The 13,938-nt window shown below is 39.0% G+C and overlaps 1 protein-coding gene and 1 pseudogene across 2 annotated transcripts in view; both read left to right on the top strand.

Moving 5' to 3' along the window:
• The window catches only part of MRPS9 (mitochondrial ribosomal protein S9), a 59,864-nt gene that overhangs the window by 29,921 nt on the left and 16,005 nt on the right, over positions 1–13,938 (top strand). The window contains exon 5 of the mRNA XM_010360973.2: positions 7,774–7,853. Coding sequence (XP_010359275.1) covers positions 7,774–7,853 — 80 coding nt within the window. The remainder of the gene's footprint in view (positions 1–7,773; positions 7,854–13,938) is intronic.
• LOC115894297 lies at positions 7,861–12,895 on the top strand (annotated as a pseudogene). Its single transcript, XR_004054396.1, has one exon. The product of XR_004054396.1 is annotated as a mitochondrial thiamine pyrophosphate carrier pseudogene (transcript).

The following is a 13,938-nucleotide window of genomic DNA, read 5'->3' as shown; positions in this document are numbered from 1 at the left end:
GATGGTCTCAAACTCCTGACCTCGTGATCCTCCCGTCTCGGCCTCCCAAAGTGCTGGGATTACAGCGGTGAGCCACCGCACCCGGCCTTTCACTTTTGATTTTCTTGCAGTGGAGCAGTGAACTTATACTTCCTAAGAAATCTGAGTGCAGAATATTTTTGTATTTCTATAAATTCTTCCCATCAACCTCACTGAAGTTGGCATGACTTTTTTTTTTTTTTTTTTTTTTTTTTTTAGCAACTTGGCCTTTCTAGAGCATTCAACGTAGTTTTCCTAGAAGTAGGAACTCTATGTTTGCACTCATATTTAATTTATTTATGTAGTACTTAATTCATGTATTTGTAGAAATAAGTACAACTGCAATAAAATAGGCTTGGGAGTAAACACAACTACTAGTAAGCATGAAACTCAGCAGCAAACGTGTGGATCTACTTGAGAATAGCTGGGTGGCCACAGGTGCTCAATGTGCAGGCCGCTTTATCAGTGTGTTTAGAATTAAATAAAAATTGGTAAGATAGCAGATATTTCCATAGAAGACATATTTATTTTGCAGTGATATTTCTGCTAAGTCCTATTTTAATTCAAAGCTAGGAATTTATTCTCTCACTCCAGTTCACTCTTGGAAACGATAACTTTTAGTTTGAATCTTGTTATAAATGTTTTGAATCTTTTTATAAATATGCTCTATCATTGGTATTTCCTTGATTCTTAGACATGGTTGATTATAAATTATACCATCAATCTAACAATAGCTTTTGGGGAAATAATAAATGAAGACTATGTTAAAAGTACACATCAGGCTGGGCACCGTAGCTCAAGCCTGTAATCCCAGCACTTTGGGAGGCCGAGACGGGCAGATCATGAGGTCAGGAGATCGAGACCATCCTGGCTAATATGGTGAAACCCCGTCTCTACTAAAAAATACAAAAAACTAGCCGGGTGAGGTGGCGGGCGCCTGTGGTCCCAGCTACTCGGGAGGCTGAGGCAGGAGAATGGCGTAAATCCGGGAGGTGGAGCTTGCAGTGAGCCGAGATCTGGCCGCTGCACCACAGCCTTGGCGACAGAGCAAGACTCCGTCTCAAAAAAAAAAAAAAGTACGCATCGCTTTTGCAGATACAACTCAAGTGTTACAGAAGTAAAACTATGCACAGGGCACAGTAACATATATTAAATACCTAGTAGCTTTTCAGTAAATGTTTGTAATGACAGTGATTTTTTTCTTCTTCTTTACTGACTCTTGTATTTTTTTAACCTCTCAGGCTCCCCACCTATTTCTCTGTCTCTCTCTTCGTTCTTTATTATCTCTGCTAGTTGCATCTTTTCTTATACATCTGCCCCCTAAGACCGGTTTGTTCTTTCAAATCGTACCAGCTTCTCAGTATTAGAAGTTTATTGTTACTAGCAGCCAGGTTGTAACAACTGAAACTTCTATATATCCCTGCAAAATGCCCATGTATTATTTTGAAAATATGTCACTTCTGGTAGGATTATCTTAAGGTGTAGTTTACTATATGTAGCTATATGTAAACAGTACTTCTTTAGAATTAGTAAAATGTTTTTTGTTGCTTATGTACCTACCTCCCAATTTTGTTGTATTTCGTGAATATAGGATAAACTGATTTTTTTGTATGCTAAAAAAGTACCAGTGAATTTTAGATTTGGGTAGATTATGACACTTATAGCGTACTAATACTTTCCTTATTAAAAGATGGAAGCTTCTAGATTGAGTTAACATAAAAGTCTTGCTCTTTATGGTTTAAAGCAAGTGATACAAATATTAGGTGAAACAAAGATAACTACTGGGTCAGCAGGAGCAAAGAGTAGCACCACATATTAGACGAAATGGAATTCAAGGAGTGTAATACTTCAATGAAACAAGAATGTTAATTTATGTTGATAAAACCTAATCTCCATTGAGTAGATTTGATGACCACAAACCTTTTTGCACCAACATTTAGCATTGAAATGTTTAAAGCAAAAACTGTTAACTAAGGCTATAACGAATTTGAATAACACAGCATGATTTTGTAGTAACAGATACAAAGAATACATTTTCTATGCAGAGGCCTATGGACTATTACTAGAATTATGATGTAATTGGCCATAAAGAAAATCTAAAGAATTCCAAGTAGTAAAAATCGTATCATTAGATTTTTCTGAGTTAAAATCAGTAAAACCATATTACTGTTGAGTTAAAGAGAAAATCAAAATTGAGGTTACAGACATGACAATGAAAACAGTTCCTATTAAATCCTATGGAATATGGACATTGTATTATATAGAGACAAGCATATATTTGTTAGAAATTTAAAAAGACTGAATATAAATGAACTAAATTTTCAGTTCAGGAAGCCAGAAAAAGAAAAATCGAATAGAGGAACATAGCGAAGAAATTTAAAAGAAGGGGTATGATAAACAAAACCATGTAATTCTTTGAAAAAGCTAGTGAAGTCAATCAGCTTCTGGCAAATCTGGCCAGGGAAAAAAGAGAAAACATAAGAGGACAATATTAAGAATTGTAAATAATAATATTCAGAGGGCAATTTTAAAGTATACGATTGTTATGGGTAACTTTCTTCTAACTTGAAAAATCTCTCAAGTAAGAATTGTTAGCATTTATTGAAACAGAGTAGGCCAGGCGTAATTCTAAGTGCTTCCTATGTGTTAACTTACACTCTTCACAACAGGTTTATTAAGTAGATACTGTAATTTTCCCCACTGCACAAATGTGGGAATAAAAGCACATGGAGTTTTAACTTACCAAGGACATAACAGCCAGGAAATAGTTGAGCCAGAATGTAGGGAGGCCCAGGCAGTTGTGGCACACATGTATATGTATGACCACCAGACTCATCTGACTCTCAGACATGTAGTTGAAAGAATAATATAATTGCCACAGATGTCTTAATCAGGAGAGTATTGTTTACACTGGTGGTCCCCAACCTTTTTGGCACTAGGGACCAGTTTTGTGAAGGACGATTTCACGGACCAGGGATTGGGGGATGGTTTCGGGATGATTCAAGCTCATTACATTTATTATGAGCTTTATTTCTATTATTACTTTGTAAGATACAATGAAATAATTATACAACTCACTATAATGTAGAATCAGTGTAAGGCCTGGGCTTGTTTTTGTGCAACTACATGGCCCCATGTGGGGGTGATGGGAGACAGTGACAGATCATCAGGCCTTAGATTCTCATAAGGAGCACGCAACATAGATCTCTTGCGTGTGCTGTTCACAATAGGGTTTGCGCTCCTATGAGAATCGAATGGCACCGTTGATCTGACAGGATGTGGTGCTCAGGCGGTAATGTGAGCAATGGGGAACGTCTATAGATACAGATGAAGCTATGCTGGTCTGTGGCCTAGGGGCTGGGGACCCCTGCTATAGAACCAAGTGCTCTTATTGTGAAACACCCACTCTGGTCCCAGTTGACCAGTCATGACAGCAAATAAAAATCAGTAGAACCTGGTACCTGTCCATGGTCCAGGGGTTGGGTACCCCTGTGTTAATCTAAAAGCCGCAGAAGTTATCAAAGGGCACCAAAGGTCTAATGAAAGAAGCCCAGGCCCGGAAGGTTTTGTCAGGAAGTTCTGACATACCTTGAAGGAGGATGTAACTATTGTTATCATTGAAACTGTTATAGAGCAGAAGAAAAGAATGAAACTTCCAAATTCCCTTCAGAGGCTCACACAATTATCAAATCTGGACACAAATTTCATGAAAAAGAAACCTATAGTCTGTTGTCACCAGATAAAACACTAGCAAACCAAGTAAACTTTATATTAAGAGAATATACCAGAGGGCCTTTTTTCTCTCTGGGAAAATAAGGATGATTTATGTAATTCTCTGTGTTAATTGAGTCAAGGTTAAAACACTTCAATAAATAAAAGTTAATTAACAAAATTGAGCGTTGATTTTATTGGTAAAAACACAAACCAGAAATAAAAAGAAACTTTCTTAGTTTGAGAAAGCTTATCATGACAAACTGAACCACATCAAATTTAAAAATATATCAATAGATCCCCTTAAGTTCAGGAATAAGATAGGTATGCGCATACTCACCTCTGTTATTGGGCATTGTTTTGAAAGATCTAACTAGCGTGGTTAAAAAAAAGTGTGGCTAAAAAAGGAAAAATATGAATTAGAAAACTGAAAGAAATTAGGAAAATTGATGATTATTCACAGATGTTATGACTGCCTACTTGGAAAATGGAAAACATACACTAGAAACTGTATTAGAATTTCAGTAGACTACCATTATTTGGGTACCTGAATTCCAAGCATTTAAACTATGAATTGTTCTGAAAATTTAAAATATGATACCCTCTTATAAAAGCATGCCACAGTATAGTTACAGGGTGAAAGGCTGATCCTGCAGAGATCATATGAGCATCCTGTCAATTGATGACTCTGTGACGGCCACATCTACACACAAAGAAATCAGTATGGGATGGCATGTCATGATGATCTAAGGAACATGATGGTCTTATTGGTAGCAAATGAATCGCAATCTTTCACGGCCTTTATGTATTTTGGCAGACAAGAACTGTTTTAAAAACACTGAATTTCAACTATACGAATACATACCTACATATTCATACAGACACATTCGTATGTATATGCATGCATGTATCTTTTTTTCTCAATTCATTTAATGGAATGCTGAAAAATAGGCTGTATGCAGAAGATAACAGAGTTTGGTCAAGACTTTAAAAATTATTGTGTGTTTTTGGAGTTAAGAAATTCAAACTCTAGAACAGAAATAAAGTGGCTAGTTGAAGAATATATATACAGCTTTCAATACTTTTAAAGTAACATATTATGTCCTTAAATCACAAAAACTAAAGGACAAAGATGATAAATTATTTATGTTGAAGTTAAAAATTTCCCTTTGACAAAGACACCAGAAAATTTGAAATGTACCGGAGGCCTGATACCTAGAATAAATTACTCCCAAATTAACAAAAACAGCTTACTACAGAAATGAGCAAAGGAAAATAAGCAATTCATAAATGGAAAAAATTAAACTACCAGTAAACATTTGAAAATATCAGAGGTCAGAAATAACATCTTGTAAAACAATAATGAGAGGCAATTATCACCCATCAGATTGGAAATTGTAAATATTGTATCAGCAACAAATTGGAAAGAGTCTAAATGTTCATCACAGGGTGGCTAAATAAACTCATGCTGTGGAATAATATACAGGCCATAAAAAGAGTGAGATAGAGCTACTTGTGCTAGTAGAGGTGTAACATTGTTTAGTTTAAAAAGCAAGTACAAATGGTATATGTAGCATAAATACAGTTTAATACCACTTTTGTCTTTAAAAGAACCACACAAACAATCCTATGTCATGCAGGCATACATACGTAAATGCACAGAGAGTCCTGAATAATAAACTCCCGCCTTGCTCTGGCAAAAGAATTTTAACGTATGATCTGGGAAGTATATGTTACTTGTGTAAAGTTACTTTTATAGATAACTGAATAGGGGAGGGCAGTATCAAGAGAAACAAAAACTAAAATACACAAATAAGACTTGCAAAATATATGAGATTTATATAGAAAATTATGATAACTCAGTTAAAGATCAGAAGTGAAAATCTCAATAGTTGGAAAAATTCCTTGGTTCTCTAAGGGAAGACAATATTCCAAAATTGCTGCTTTCTAAATTATTGATAAATTGAATATAATTTTACTTAAAGTTTTGGTACAACTTTTGGGAGGAACTTGTCAAGTCTAATTGTGCAAGAAACAGTGGTAAAAAAAAATTTTTTAAGTAATGAAGGGAGCTCATCATACCTGGTATCAAAACCCAGCAAAAAGCTCCGCTAATTAAAATGGCGGTTACTGACGCAGAGTAGACAGACCAATGAGCAAAGTACTGGCAGCATATATTTGTGCCTTACTTAGTTAATTCTAAGACTTTTTTTTTTCCCTCAAATTTTAATGTCTGACAGCAGGAAACACTTTACACTTTTTGTGAACTGTGATACATATCGTGGTTTGACAGTATTTTTTCTCTTTCTTTGTGATATATAAGATACATGATGGGGCATCTAAAAATCTGTGATACCTTAGGTTCAGTGAAGTCAAGTGTGTGTGTGTGTGTGTGTGTGTGTGTGTGTGTGTGTGTGTGTGTGTACACATTCACATATGTAATGAAATCAATCCCATGATACGAGACTCAACTCAAAACATATCTCCAGGCTTACCAGTAGAGTCTTGTCTGCAACCGTGACGTTTGTCTTTTTTTTATCACTTTCTGACAGACTAACCATACAGTGAAAATCAATTGCATAAGAAAAGAAAAATATTAGAAAATATGCTGGATTTGATTCATGAAGTCTATGACAATGATTTTGGAGAAGTGCTGAAATCATCCATAAGCCATTAGCAAATAAGAATTTGGTTTTTCCAGCTAAGTAGCCAAGCAAGACTTTCTTTTCAACATTTATTATGAAAATTTGGTCTTTGTTTCAGAAGAAAGACATCCTCCTAAATAATACAGGTGGTATTTCGATAGAAAAGCCTGTACTATTCAAAAAACTAAGAGATAACTATTCAAAACTGAGAGATAATGACTCTTTGCTGGACAAAATAGTTCTTGGATTTCTGCCTCACAAACATAAATTCCAATAGATTAAATATTTGAACATGAAAATAAATAAAAATTCCAGAAGAAATACAAGAAAATAATTTTAGAGAGCCCAAAGCCTTAAAGCATGTTTCCTCAGTGGGGGCAAAGGTTGGTTCACGGGGGTGGGGAAACCTAGCTGTTACAATGGTTTGTGGCCCTCCAGTGGGCCACAGTATACATCAGCAGATGTGTAGTGTGTCTGTGGTGTTAACATTTCATGGGGGGCAGCAATTAGGGAGACAATGCCTATAAAGGATTCCTTAATGGGATGAATCATGAAAAAACAAATCACACTACCATAGAGGAAAAGCGACAGATTTGACTATTTACATATTTTAAACTTCTCAATTATGAAAGGTAACATAAGTAAAAGTAAAAGGCAAGTGACAGCCTGGGGGAAAATAGTTTACGACTTCTGTAATGGACCAAGGAGTATAATCTGCTTCAGAGAAACATCTCAACAGAGAGAGCATGGGCAGAGAACACAGAGTTAGCATTTGTCTTGTTTCTTAGACTAACACCACTTCTCAGTTTGCTTGGTGGTGGTTAGTTAGATGTGAATGGCCATGTATATTCCAGAAGGAATTGCACCCAACATGGTTTTGAGGCCCTTCTGTTGTCGATGTTTTACACGTGGAGGTGGATGACCACAGGGTTGAAACAAATGATGTAGCATAGAAAAAGACATTCGTTAGTTTTCATCTTTGTTTACCGGTTTTAGATTGTCTGAATGTACTGCATTGTTTACTTTATCAGTTTTCCCTTCTAAAAATATGGGAGGGCATTATGTGTATAGCCAAGCCTAATTTTTTTTATTCTAACAAGATGATTTTGGCTATTTTATAAGCTTTTATTTGAAACAAATTACAGAAATTCTCATAGTTAATATTTAGTAATTTTTTAATTAAATGTAAACATTGTTTTATGTTAATGGTATGAAATATTAAATATCCTAAATGTTTGCATATAAATATGCTAAACTAAATATCAAAATTCTAAACGTTGGTGATTTTTGTATTTTTTGTTACTCAATTATAAATGTGTCTCCTAACTGTGGTTAAATGAAGCTATTTGGTCTGTCTCTGTGTGTATTTTTATTTGTTTTCATCTGGCTTTTTTATCAGCAATCCAGTGGGGAGAAGATGGCCGTCCATTTCACTATCTCTTCTATACTGGCAAACAGTCATACTATTCATTAATGCATGTAAGTATATTGCATTTATGATAAATAATACGAGCTGTAAGCTACAAAACTAGTTATACTGGATACTGCTCTCAGCTTCAGAATTTACCTAGTATTTTATAATGGACGAAAATAAGACTTCTAGAGGTAAGACACTGTGTTGATGAAATGATTTATATTAATTCATTTTGCTAAAGGTAAACTTTATGGAATTTATATCAGAATGGTTTGTCTTTAAAATGCTTTTACTTACAAATTGAAATCATGTTCGAAGATAGATGTTCAACTCAATTATATAGTGTGTGCATGTGCTTCCGGGGTAAGGAAGGAGGAGGCCAAGTGTATGATGCTGTCAGGGGCTCTGAGGCATCTGCCTTGAAAAAGAATCAAATGGTTATTTCTCATTTGTTTTTTGTTATTTATATACAATTTTTGCCTTTCATAGATTAATGCAGTGGATGAGCCTAGAATTTGGGCCCCGAAACAACCTAAGAAATGATTTTATTGCAGTTTGACTTCCAACTGCATTTAGTGTGCTGTGAACAATTTTTGTTTTGCTTTCAGAGCTATAAGTATCTGATAGTGTGCAAATTTGGAAGAGTTCCCCAGAATTGCTGTGGAAAAAAAGGCCAGATGCCAATATTCTGTTTTTATTTTTAGAACATGATATCAAGTTCTATTTTACTCATTATATGATTTTTTAAAGTTTCAGAAATATTTATTGGGCTTCCCCCATCTACAGTCAGATTGCAGTGGCTTGAATCAGTGCACACATTTACTCTGCTTTTTAGAATTATCTGCTGTTTATTTGTGCTCCACAAACCCAAAGGACAAAATTCCCACTTGTCAGGTACATTTATTTCTTGGGGAAAAAAAAGAAAACCTTCTTTTCGCTTTTTGTTGACCTTGGGCAAATGAGCTTCTTGCCCTGGCAGAAATGAAATGAATGATAAATGTAGAGTGTGTCTTTGCTGAGTAATGGAGCTGCGGCTCCGGCTCCGTAGAGGCTCTCTCCCGCACAGCCCGAGGCTGCCCGAGGACCCCTGCTGTTCATTTAAATAGGTATGTCAAATCTGCCTCCAAACGCCGCCGGTTTGATCTGTGGTAATATTTGTGAAGGTTCCATATGGACTTGAGCCCCCTGCAGTGCTAAGAAATAATGTACAACGCTTCATGGTGCAGACGCAAATTTTCTCTGAAAAGGGATGCAATGCTGCGTTTTAGCTGTCGGAGGGGATGATGGAGCTGACGCGCTAGGCCTGTCAACTTGTTACACGGATGGGTTGCACGCAGCGAAGCTGTGGAAAATCTGTGCCTTTTAACTTTTCTACTTAATCACGGTTGTAGCATTGCCTTTAGACTGTATGCTACATTAATTCTCTTCCTGCCTTCTGCCTTTCGTCCCAAGTTTCACGGAAAAAAAGTAAAGCATGCAGGTCTTGTAGAGGAGCCTTATCAAACAGCTGTCATCTGACATGCCATTTGCATTTGTTTTGGCTGAAACTGAGCAACCCAAGGGCAAGATATTTCGTTGCATTCCATCATAATGAGGAAATTACACATCTTATAAGAGACCTAACTTTTTTTTTTTAAGTTTGTTTTTATGTTTTAAAAGGTATTGTTCAAGAAACTGATCAGTTTCTAAGTGGATAAAATGTTACCATACTCTCTGACTAAAATGTCAAATGATATCTTATTAATAAACATTCTTTGTTTTTGAGTAATTTAAGTTTTGTTATGTATCGATAGAAGAGTCCTTTGGGCTTTTATATTTTAGTGCAATGCAGTAATTTCTAAATGTATGCCCTATGCATACATTTCAGCATTATGTATAGCAGGTGTTATTAATTACAGCTGCAGTCACACCAGCCTAGTTTCCCAGATAACACATATCACGATCACCTGCCGGAGATACTGAGACTTTGAAATAGTGACGAAATGTTCATCATTCACCCTACAGAAGCATTTTTGTAGTGGCCAGGCACTGCGTAGAAAGTCCAGCTATAACACTTGGAGCCATCTCGCCTGTCTGCGCTCTCTTTGTTCTGCCTGGTCTTGATGGTGAGGGGAGCCATCCCCTTCCCACCGTGAGTGATCACAGGACGGCTGTCCCCACTGCGGCACGGGAGGTCGCCCCTGAAGACTGTGGCAAGCTTTAAAGACTTGGAAATGAATCCTTGTTGCTACCATTTATTTTCGTTGATAGAATTTTTTCCCTATGTGACGGGATAACAGACACTAAGCCAAACTGTTTTTCCCATGTCATTGCCCAACTGTAATCGTGGGAGGCCCGGATGCCATTGGCCAGGAGTTGTGACAGGAAAACACATCTAGAGCCTGCGTGCATTTGGCGTGAGGAGACCCTTCTGATGCCGAATAACCTTTCTTGTCCTCCTTAAAGATGCCAAATCTTCTTTTTAGTATTTGGTGACTGTTTGCATACGAAGCATATATATTATGTTACAGCAATTAATAAAAGATGGCCCTGATGCACCTTGCAGTTAAGATCAGTGTATGATACTTTAGTGGATCCTGTTTCCAGTTGACGTGTATTTAGTCTGTCCCCTTTCTGTGGAGAAATGGGGAGGTTTTTGAGGAAAAATGGCCATGAAATATAAGATACAGTTTATTGTTCCTGCCCAGAAATGAAGCGTGATAGGAAAGTATAAAGTGAAGGGGGATTTGCTGATCCGTGATGTTCTCATGTTTTGGAAACGTGCCACACTCCACAGGTTCACTTGCAGGGCACTTGGGCCCCCATTTTTCTATGGATATAATGATCCGCGTGTCTTCAGGTTCCTGGGAAAGTCGATTAAAAACTCATTTATTTTACACTAATAACATGTATGTATATAATGAAAAAAGTATAAAACCATAGTAACAAATAATTTCTTAATAAAAAGTAATTTAAGAAGAAATAAGAAACTTCCTGAGTTTCTGAAAGCATCATTGAGCACCACGAAGGGACCCCCTGCATGGTGGCACTGGCTTGGCTGGCTTTTCACCAAAAATGGATGGCTTCTCCCTTCCTTAATGTCCATTTAACTAGTAGAACTTGTTTGCTTTTCTGACATGATTTAGGGCTTTAGGTTTCAAGAAAGAGAGAAAGAATAAAGTTTCCTGAAACAATTGAGCAAAGGTGTAAAAGGAGAGGGAAGAATGTTAAAGAGGATGTAGATGTCTGTGTAAAAAATAAAATGCTATACAGCAAGATAGCCGAGTTGTGGCTAGCCTAGGTGAAGACTGTGGGGAGTGGAGAAAGGACTAGGCCAGAGAGGGGGCTGCCCGTTGGATCCAAGGCTGTAAACCCCACCAGGGTTACCCCCTTTCCCACTGCAGCTTGGACCTGTCCAGGACAACCAAGCTGGTGGCAAAGGCCGCAGCCTTGGTGGTCATGGTTCAGTTTCTGAAGGTCCTTTAATTTGAAGAAAAAAACATTTACCAGTACGTATGTTTCTGGAAAATAAAAATAAAAATTCACTCACTAGCAGAGCGCACGTGGCCGGGCCGCACCTGCCCAGCCGTGAAAAAAGTACATCTCCTGGAAAGGATGCTTTTTAGCTGAGCTCTGGTGGATGAGAGGAGCTAGCCTTGAAAAACTTGATACTGATGGACATTGTGTGGGCCAGAGGCAGGGATGGTTGGCTATGACCCCAAACCAGATAGCAGGAATAACACCAAGTTCCAGGTGGCAGTGGCTGGGTCTGTGTCTGGACTTGTCACTCGGGCGCTGATCAGTCCCTTCGACGTCATCAAGATCCGTTTCCAGCTTCAGCATGAGCGCCTGTCTCGAAGTGACCCCAACGCAAAGTACCATGGCATCCTCCAGGCCTCTAGGCAGATTCTGCAGGAGGAGGGGCTGACAGCTTTCTGGAAAGGACATATCCCCGCTCAGATTCTCTCCATAGGCTATGGAGCTGTCCAATTCTTGGTCGTTTGAAATGCTGACGGAGCTGGTCCACAGAGGCAGCGTGTACGACGCCCGGGAATTCTCAGTGCACTTTGTGTGTGGTGGCCTGGCTGCCTGTATGGCCACCCTCACTGTGCAGCCTGTGGATGTTCTGCGCACCCGCTTTGCAGCTCAGGGTGAGCCCAAGGTCTATAATACGCTGCGCCACGCTCTGGGGACCATGTATAGGAGCGAGGGCCCCCAGGTTTTCTACAAAGGCTTGGCCCCCACCTTGATCGCCATCTTCCCCTACGCGGGGCTGCAGTTCTCCTGCTACAGCTCCTTGAAGCACCTGTACAAGTGGGCCATGCCAGCCGAAGGAAAGAAAAATGAGAACCTCCAAAACCTGCTTTATGGCACTGGAGCTGGTGTCATCAGCAAGACCCTGACATATCCGCTGGACCTCTTCAAGAAGCGACTACAGGTTGGAGGGTTCGAGCACGCCAGAGCTGCCTTTGGCCAGGTGCACAGATACAAGGGCCTCATGGACTGTGCCAAGCAGGTGCTGCAAAAGAAGGTGCCCTGGGCTTCTTCAAGGGCCTGTCCCCCAGCTTGCTGAAGGCTGCCCTCTCCACAGGCTTCATGTTCTTCTGGTATGAATTCTTCTGTAATGTCTTCCACTGCATGAACAGGACAGCCAGCCAGCGCTGAGCGCAGGAAGGACCCCAGGTCTGTCCTGGAGGCAGCGTCCTGAAGGAAGGAAGATTCAGTCTCCACTGAGAGGTGCTCTCTGGCCCTTCCCTGTGGGCCAGCTGCCCCCAGCAGGGTGGCAGCCTTGAACCCACCCAGCTGGGACACCACCAGAAGGTCCAGGGCTCTCCCCATGAGAGAATCAGAGGGAATGCAGGACATGGTCTACGGTGAACCAACGACACAGCGAGAAGGAGCAGGAAGTTGCTGTTTCTCCTCTGACCCCAGCCCACACTCCAAAGGAAAGAGATGCCATCCTACACCTGTCAGCCCTGTCTGCCCGGAGAACAGAACGCTCCTGGTCTGGATGGGGCTGCTGCTTGAGTGCGGAGGGCTGCAGTAGGCCCTTTGCAGGAGTCAGGTCCCCACACTCGGCCTGTTTTTCCCAACCTATTTAATAGACATTAAAGCTAAACGCACATTCCTTATCTTAAAAAAAAAAAAAAAAAAAAAAAAAAAAAAAATCCACTCACTAAAAGTAAGTTGAAAATCCTTTAAAACTCATAATGGGAGGGGATTATTTAACTCTGAAGTAGTAACCCTTTTGTAAAACATGACCCATTAAGTCAAGGCATGTCTGTAACACAGCTCTTCCCAAAGTACTTTCTGCAGAATACAAACTGTGAAATATTCTTCAAGAAAGAGGCTCTGAAGTGTTCGTTTAGGAATGTTACATATTGTGTACTGGGGAACTCTAACAAGGAGACACTTAGTAGGATCCAAGCTCTGTGAAGTCCTTAAGTAAAGAAACACGTTGCTTTAACACCCTGCTGCTCAAACCGAGTGAACTGTAGAACACTTTCTACTCCAAACCCCTTTTGATGTCCCACGAAACCAGTGCTTGGGGAGGACCGTAGTACAGAATATTGAAAACTCTATACATTGTCATTATAGGCGTTACTGGCCTTAGATAAATACATTTTCTCAAAAGAGAGGTTAATAAAGTCCCAGTTTTAAGACTGATATCAGCGCCAATACCTTAAGCATTTATTGACGTTTTACAAAAGCTCCCCTCAGTCTTTAAGAAAAGGAAGGTATGCAACTCTAAACACTGCACTAGGAATTTAGCATTGTGTAGAAACTTCATTTATGTTTTAGAACCAGTTTTTACAGTAAGCAATTCAGTATTTTCAAACTTTTTCTTTAAACTGAAGGAGTTACGTGGCCACAGATGAAATTTATACATACATATGTAAAATGAAGGGATAAGTAGTAAAGTTTAAAATGTGAGAGAAAACCAGGTAATTCTAATCCTTATAACTTATGTGTAAACAGTGTTCATTTGCCTTGTAAAAGAAGCTCCTGGCATATTTGGAGAATCTCCAGTTTATTTTAAAGGACTTCAGTAACCTACTCGGTTCTTAAAGCCTATAAGCAGCCCCAGAAGTGTGCTGCTTCGTTATGTGAAGATTCCAGACTCTTAGCAGAAGTCCTGGGGACTGAGTATCACAGAATTCTTACTTAGTT

The sequence above is a fragment of the Rhinopithecus roxellana genome, chromosome 17 (genome assembly GCF_007565055.1).
Source record: "Rhinopithecus roxellana isolate Shanxi Qingling chromosome 17, ASM756505v1, whole genome shotgun sequence".
Classification (NCBI taxonomy): Eukaryota; Metazoa; Chordata; class Mammalia; order Primates; family Cercopithecidae; genus Rhinopithecus; species Rhinopithecus roxellana.
Note: the sequence above shows the minus strand (reverse complement) of the source record. Positions and strands in the feature narration are given on the sequence as shown.